The following is an 8,239-nucleotide window of genomic DNA, read 5'->3' on the forward strand; positions in this document are numbered from 1 at the left end:
GTTTTATCATATGACGCTTTGCTCAAATGAACAAAATTAAGGTGTATAAAATTAGGTTAATCTATCTTCAAATTGATAAGTTTGTTTTCATATTCACATTTCAATCATTTACTATGGTCACAGCAAGGCCAGCGATAGGGCAATCCACTGTTAAGTGTTATCAACTAAGAATCTAACAGCGTAGGCCTACAACAAATAAGCAAACTCCTGACCAGGACGCGCTAACAATATAATAGCCTAAGCATAAAATCATAAATCAACTATTAACAAGATTGTTAATGGCACCCAAAAAGGCTTTTCATTTGAATTTTCCTCCAAATATATTGTTTTAAGCCGCTTACCTTTTTACCTGGTTATCTAAAATGCATTGACTTTACACTAAATTTCGTGTTGCCACCATCTTAATAAGATGCCCCTTGGCCCTAGCTAATTCCTAATCACCGTGATGGACAGCAGAGACAGAACAATACAAACTAATGGCAGTGTTGCTGATCACCGTGCTCGTGATTAAAGACACCCAATTATGGCAATGAACAGTGTCGTAATTATGTTCCTTAATCACATCCAGGAGGTTTAATTGCCTTAACGATGTGTTTCATTAAATGAATGTAGGTATTATAGTCGACAGTTTTCATACACAGTTGTTTTCAAATTAACATATTATTAGACATCGTCATGGAAATTGTTTTAATAATCATAATTAGGGGCAAACAGGCTTTGTCATGTAATGCTAGGAGACATTTTTTCCTTAGCCTTAGGGCTTTAATGTCCACCATGTCTGGCCTGTCACCCCAATGGGTCGTGGCAAGCTACTTTACTGTATTGTTTCATGAAAAGTTGTGGAATCTGATGGGGAAAAAAATAAACGATCACAATATTAAATGTTCGCCCATACCACATGGTAATGATCCGTGTATCAACAAACACCCCGTCTTGAAAAAAAGAAGAAAAAAAGTAGTCTATGGAACCACTTCCACAAGGTGTATACAATAGCATCACAATACTGTACTGCTTATAATTAACCCCTAGTTGCTGAAACTCTCAAGCATCTATCACGTCGCGGTCAAGACGAAGTCAGTTCTAGAAACGCGTAATTGCCGACGCCAGTTCTATTAGCAAAATGAAGACAAAGAGCGCTTAGTTGTTGTTAAAACTGCATTCTGACATTTATTCTAAAGTATATCTTTAGAAATCGCACTAGTTCATATTATGTGGTGTGAGTAGCTCAATTTGGCCTACTCTGTGCCGGTTTAATTCGGTACCTTTGCCTCAAAGCTGCAGAAAAGCAAAAGACGACCAGACAATATAACAATTAGTTTAGTTCAAAATATTTTAATAAAGCTTTCCAACACATAAACACATACAAATGTCCCTCTGCAGTCATATTCAGACTAATGTATCTACATTACTTAACATCCTGACCTGACAACGAGCTTGTTCAATCTAAATGTAACCATTTCAGCCATACGGCGTAAGTGTAAAATCGAAAATTATACAGTCACGGCATTGATGTAGGAAAAGTGTACTATGCCATGCAGCCAAATAATATGAATAAACATTTAATAAATTAATTAAAAATAAGGACTGAAAGACAACTGCAATCACGCTTTGGAGACTTAGCTGAACAAAACTTCTGACAAAGTTTTACAAAACCGTGAAAATAAAACGACAGTGTAGTCTACAGCACGTTTATGGTTTAACCGATTTGATTGCGGCTGATGTCGCACGCTGGTAGCCTAAACTGAAAATAAAGACTTTGCATTCACAACATTTCACCTCAATGTTCTTCATCACTGTCAAATTCTTCATATTGACTAGATTATCATATATTATCACAGGTTTAAGGAATCACCATCAACAAGCAAATGGAATACTCAAGATTCAGCATTGTAATTCGAATAAATGCAATAAAGCAGCAAGATTACGACTACGTAATATAATTTCAGCAAATATTCAAGATAGTTTAGGAATCTGTTTAAATTACAGAAGAGCTTCATGTTGTCAGGTCAATAAAACAAACAAGTCATTCCTCAAGGTCCATCACAGCAAGTGATTTACGATTTTCAAACAATATTTAGGCTAACACTTGCAACCAGGCATACACTTTTGTTTGGTTTTGACTCTCACCAGCACTTTAAGGATTTTGTATATACACAATCAAGTATAATAGAACAAAAAAATGTGTTTTAAATGGTCTCACTTTGAGTGAATGTTGTGAATGATATAAAAGTTTTTTTCGGCATCCTTTCCCCATTTCAGTCCATTTTAAAAGTGATATATGTTGCAATGGTGACTTCGATGTCTCTATCTTTGTTCTTCATTCATATAAAGACAGTTGTATTCGCTACGAGTCTGTTTCTCTCGTTGTTTCGAAGCGTTTAAGGCTTATCAGTGCACTGTTTGCAGAGGCTGGAGGTGACGTTGTTGAAAAGGGCACATTTGTCGGGACAGGAGGAGGCTGCGACTCCTGTGGGGAAGGGGTACCCAGTCGGTGGCTCATAGGCGCCCAAACCCGGGGTTAGAGCTGTCGTCGCTGGCAGGGAAGCCGCAGATATCGCCTGGCCCTGGTTGAGATAAGCAACCAGCCGTCTCATTTCATCCAGCGCCTGCGCTTGCATGAGGATGTAATTTTTGGCTAGTAGCAAAGTGGCGATTTTGGAGAGTTTTCTTACCGAGGGACTGTGAGCATAAGGGATCACCGCTCTCAGTTCATCGAGTGCGTCGTTCAGGTCGTGCATCCGCCTTCTCTCCCGGGCGTTGATGTTCAGCCTCAGTGTTTTCTGCTCTTTATTTTTCTTACCTCCTTCAGTTTTACCCCCTGATGCTGCTGTCCTACCGTCTGCCATCAGAACCATGTCACACCTGTCGTCGCTGTCATCATCTTGACTCTGCTCCCCACCGCTACTCTCTGCCGCCGAAGTCCTGTTTCCACTTTCTCCGTACTTCACGCACAAAGATCCGGTCGGTAGACCCAGTGGCCCTCCTCGACCTACTGCCAGTCCCCCAGGCTGCATCTGATCCGAGTCAGTATGATCGAAACAGTTGATCGGCGATTGGCGGTCCCTGGAGGGAAGATCAATACCAGCAGCTGTTTTGAACGAGTCCATTTTTTTATTAGACACAGCGGTCAGAGTTTTGTGGAAAATGTCTCCTGCTCCGTTCAAGCTCATTCTCCTGTCCATAGTCCTTCTGGGTCAGCTTGCTCTCCTCCGCTTCGAGACTATCGCTGATAGCGTTTCTAAGTTTCTGCTCTCTAAAGTTGATCTCGACGCTCTCTGTACTTGTCAAGTGAGGTGTGGAGAAGGAGGCTCCCACTGAAGTGCCGTGCAGTGGCGCGTTTATCTTGCTTCAATTCACCTTCACGAGATTTTGAATGCGATAAGCAACGGCATCAGCGACAGACGGGGGAGTCTTTTACATCATTATCTCAGCGCAGGTTATTATTATGAAGAAGATTCGCCTATTGGGAGAGAGCTCTCCACCCAATCAGGTTAACGTTTTAATTAATAGGATTAAAACGGTAACAAACAATCCTGGGCGCTATCTGCCCCCTCCGTCTGGATAGTCTGTGCTCTCTGTTCTGATCAGAGGAGCTGCTTACAGCTTTATAAAAGGCGCCGGGGTCTATTATTCGTGCTACCATCTGTATGCACAACCCAATGCATATGTTTGCAAGGCGTTGCGTCCTATTAGTAGTCAAACAACTGCCTTTAACTTGACATGTGTGGCGACATTCACCCCACGGTGAGCACACTAAATGCGACCTTTTCTAATTCATCACCTACATTATGAGACGTATTTGTCATCACTGGGTTAATTTATAGACTCTTCGGAAAAGGGGATTTGGGATTCGTACAACTGTCCCAAGCAGTAGGTAAATGCTGGATTTTAAATTTAAATTGTTGCCATTAGCTCTTTTAAACACATACTTTAACTACATCGCCCACATGTTCTGTAAATGCACTAATTATTAGCATACAGAAGACATTTATTAAATATTATGATCATAGCCTATTAATAAGCAACTATTTGGCGGACTGCTTTTATTATAACGTACCCGTTTATCTGTTCACAATACGACTTTGGGAGCAGGGTTGTTGACCTTCCTGAAGATAAATGTATTATCTGACGATTTGAAAAAGAATCAGGAGAGTTTAAGACCAGGGTGATGTATTCTCCTCCGCTTTCATTAAAAACCTTTTAATTACGTAGCTAAAGGATGGCCCCAGGTGTTGGACTCTTTTCATTACGTTTTACCCTAACGTGATGAAGTTCTAATTCTCATTTTACCATATGGTTAACATTTTCCGCTGAGAATTTTGAATTGGGATATCTAATCTATTAGTCTACGCAAGAAATGAAATTCGTAGAAGGGAGTTGGTCAGATCCTATTGTGAAGGGTATGATTACAGCATTATGATACACCGCTTGATCAAGGGATAGTCTTTATAATAAAAAATATATTCACTTTAAAATATTTAATACTGGAATTTTACGCACACTTGCCAACAAAAGGAAGGACAACTGGGTTAATGATAATATTGTTTCTAAAAGTGCACCGTTCCGTTCGTGAGTTTCAAACTCTAAATATATTCGAATACGCCCTCCCTCCATAAGCCCTTCTACGAATACATATTCTAATATATCTAATTGGATTGATCAGGCCAACAGCCATACCTCTCTATTTTTACACACACACAAAAATGATATGCATACAATCTAGCACTGAGTAGTAAGATTGGTGATATTCCAATTATTGACCATTGATATTTAATTATCAAACAATACTGTCCATATGTAGACTTGTCAAGGTGATGGGGGCCACTATAACTAGGTAATTAGGGTAATGGATGACTATTCGGACCTCCCTGGGTGGCAGCTTGAGTCTGCATGACCCAAGAATAACAGAGTGGAACAATCAATAATTTCAACGCTGAAAACTGAATTTATGCAGACAGACGACGCCTCAAGAAGTAATAAAGTATTAAATAGAATAATCTCCTGCATGTCACCTTGGGATGCAGTCCTTAACTCAGGATACATTACCTGTTCTCCTCTAGGAATGAATAGAAATTAGATTTACAAATGTAAATATATTTTGGTATTGGAATGGTCTTGTCATTTATAGAGAAATAAAAGATAAATTGTAACAAATCATTGAATGTATAACATAGAAGAAGCGATAGAATACACTCGCAAATTATTTAAGGGAACTTTTATTGTAGCGGGTTTATTACGTCCTTTTAACGCTATCGTCAAGTCAGGAGTTATTTAAGCTTATACTGCCATCTAGTGCTAACTGAATATACGCGCGTGTGAAATATGCGCATACGATCACACATTTTCTTTTAGAGAAACACCATTGATCAGCTGCAACTTGTTCAAACCGCAGAACAAAGTATTTTAACTAGAACCAATAAAGACCATACATTAACGTATTATGTTAACTTCAACTATCAGATTGGCTACCTGCGATTCAAGTATTCATTTATTTTTATTAATTTACTTGTTTGAATGGCTTTGATTACCGTATGTTAGTACTAGTGCCTCAGATCTTCAGATATTGGCAGATGTGTGGAATTTTGTTGTTATGAGCAGAATGTGTGGAATGCTGTACCCAAGCAGATCTGTCATTGACAATCCAAGAGCCAAATAAAAACGCAATATTAGTGCCCACATGTGGTTTCATGAAACTGGAGATTCTCTGATATTTTAGAGGGTATTTTTATATAAATTTTGGTTTCACCTTGTATAAATTACAGCAGTTTGTATGCTGTCCATAGAACCCCCCATTTCAGGACACCATAGTGACACTAATCATCAATCAGTTTTGTTCAATTCCGCCCTAGCTGCAGACTGCAGAGCTTTCAGATTCTACAGCTTTGATTGCCTTCATAGTTATTGATATTTAATATTCATATTCATATTATTTGCCAAAATGAGAACTAGAGTAGTGAGAGTCAAGGAAGCCATTATGAAGCTGAGACAAAAAAAACAGTTAGAGACATAGGCTTATAACAATTTAGGATTATAACAACCAGCTGCTTGGAACATCACAAGATAGCCTATAGTCTAGTGGCTGGCTAACTGGGACCCATAATATTGGTGGTTCAAGCCCCAGTGTAGCAACAATAAGATCAGTGCAGCTGTTTGGCCCTTGAGCAAGGCCATTAACTCCACATTGCTCCAGTGGGGATTGGCCCCGGTCTAATCACAGTAAGTCACTTTGGATAAAAGCGTCAGATGAAAAAAGAAAAAAACAAAGAAAAGAAAACAGAGCACTGGTGAGAAAGGGCCTGGTAGGCCAAGGAAGATCCTTATAGTGAAGAAAAACCCCCCAAACACCTGTCCAACAGATCAGAAACACATTCCAGGAGGCAGGTGTGAATGTGTCAGTAACTGCAGAAGACTTCAGAAATGGAACAGAGAAGAAACAGAGGCTACAGTACACTGCAAGATGCAATAACAGGATGGCCAGGTTACAGTTTGTTGTGACGGGACTAAGATTGATTTGTATCAGAGTGATAGCAAGAGCAAGGTGTGGAGGCCAAAAGGTCCACGATCCAATGAATACCACATCACCGGTGAAACATGATGGTTTGGACACGTATGGATGCCACAGGTACAGGTTCACTTCCCTTCATTAATGATAATAATGAATCCAGAAGTGTACAGAATTATATTTGCTCAAGTTCAAACAAATGGCTCCAAACTCATTGGACGTTGCTTTATTCTACAGCAAGACAATGATCCAAAACATACTGCTAAAGAAACAAAGGAGTCCTCAGGTGCTCAGAAGTGTTTAGATAACATCTCCAGGAAAATTGTACTCCTAGGCCTGTTCTTTAGTCCAGTGCTGTATATATAACCAACATATTGTTTCAGGGAGACAGAGGTGTGTGCATTGTATGTGAACATCCCAGCATCGAAGGGGACATTTAACTATTTGGACTGTTGGCATTCTTTATATTGTTATATGACCTTTTTAAAGGTTACTCATGAATTGGAAAGGCCTTGTACATCATGTAATTGAATGTTTTGAACTATACATAAAAGAAGTGACTAGGTGGTTTTTCTATAAGGATGTTTAAACAGAATGAGATTGCAAACTGCTATTGATCGGTATAGGTCAGGTTATTCCATTGGTCAATGTGTGATCAACTACTTTTCAATGGTGTTTTTTGAAAACTAGGCGTCACATTTCTCTCAGCCAGTATCATTTATCTGCCTCAAAGAGAAAATCCGATTCTGATGATGAGATGTACTGTAATTTTCTTTCCTTACTTATTATCCTCAGTCATTTATGGAGAACGTAAAGGCAGAATATAGGATTGGAAATCTATAAATCTGAGCTATGAACAGACTTAGGGAGAGAGTGTATGCATTGTTTGATTTTTTTTATTGCACATGTTCCTTGGGCTCATGGTCTCAGTTTGTCATTTTATAATACAAAATACTTTACATGATAACTTCCGAAGGAGAACTAAAGCAAGAGCGATATATATATTTGTCTGAATCGGATGGGAAGAGGTCAAATTTAAAAACACTAGCAGACAGGATGCTCTCATTGCAGTGCCATAATTAGATCTGAAATCCAAAGATGTGAAGTCATGTGAGATAGCAAGTTTAGAGCCATGTCAGGGTTTTTAGTGAACCCACACTTTTTTGCTGCAGTACAAAGACTCTCCTCATGGGGCAGGAGGCTCATCGGTCTTTTTGTCTTCAGTAAAGCACTCAGTGGTTGCAGCGGTTCTCAGAAAATTATCTTCATGCTCTCTGGTGTTATTCATTAGCTTAAACAGAATATTCAAGGTTAAAGTTTTAGTCAGGGGAAAACAGATTGGATTAATCATGTAATACTGCATCTGTAGTGAAAAGTCTCTGCTTGCACAGATGATGGCATGAAGAGAATTATGAACAGATGAGAGCCAAAGGCGCCTACTTTATCTGCTGACAGCAAAGGAACACCTTCATGCCCAATCAGTCCCTGCTAATGAGACAAGATGGGGCAAGATGGTAAAACAGCAGTCACAAGCAAACCATCCTTTTTCATCTTGGCAGCATGCACTTGACTGGTGCTTTATTCAATGTTCAGACCCCCTGGTCTGTTTCAAAATGGAATGTCTTGCAGTGGATCTCTCTCTCTCTCTCTCTCTCTCTCTCTCTCTCTCTCTCTCTATATATATATATATATATATATATATATATATATATATATGTGTTGCATATATGCAACTGC

General features: G+C 39.2%; 1 protein-coding gene across 1 annotated transcript; it reads right to left on the minus strand.

Annotated features, from left to right (window-relative positions):
* Positions 1-1,316: 1,316 nt before the first annotated feature.
* bhlhe22 (basic helix-loop-helix family, member e22) lies at positions 1,317-3,545 on the minus strand. The gene has a single exon (XM_061240628.1). It carries the CDS (start codon positions 3,180-3,182, stop codon positions 2,379-2,381), a length of 804 nt encoding a protein of 267 aa, XP_061096612.1. The 5' UTR covers positions 3,183-3,545; the 3' UTR covers positions 1,317-2,378.
* Between the last annotated feature and the right edge of the window lie 4,694 nt (positions 3,546-8,239).

The sequence above is a fragment of the Conger conger genome, chromosome 4 (genome assembly GCF_963514075.1).
Source record: "Conger conger chromosome 4, fConCon1.1, whole genome shotgun sequence".
NCBI classification, from domain to species: domain Eukaryota; kingdom Metazoa; phylum Chordata; class Actinopteri; order Anguilliformes; family Congridae; genus Conger; species Conger conger.

Coding starts and splice junctions, on each gene's coding strand:
- bhlhe22 (XM_061240628.1), bottom strand. CDS start 3,182: ATGGACAGGAGAATGAGCTTGAACGGAGCAGGAGACATTTTCCACAAA.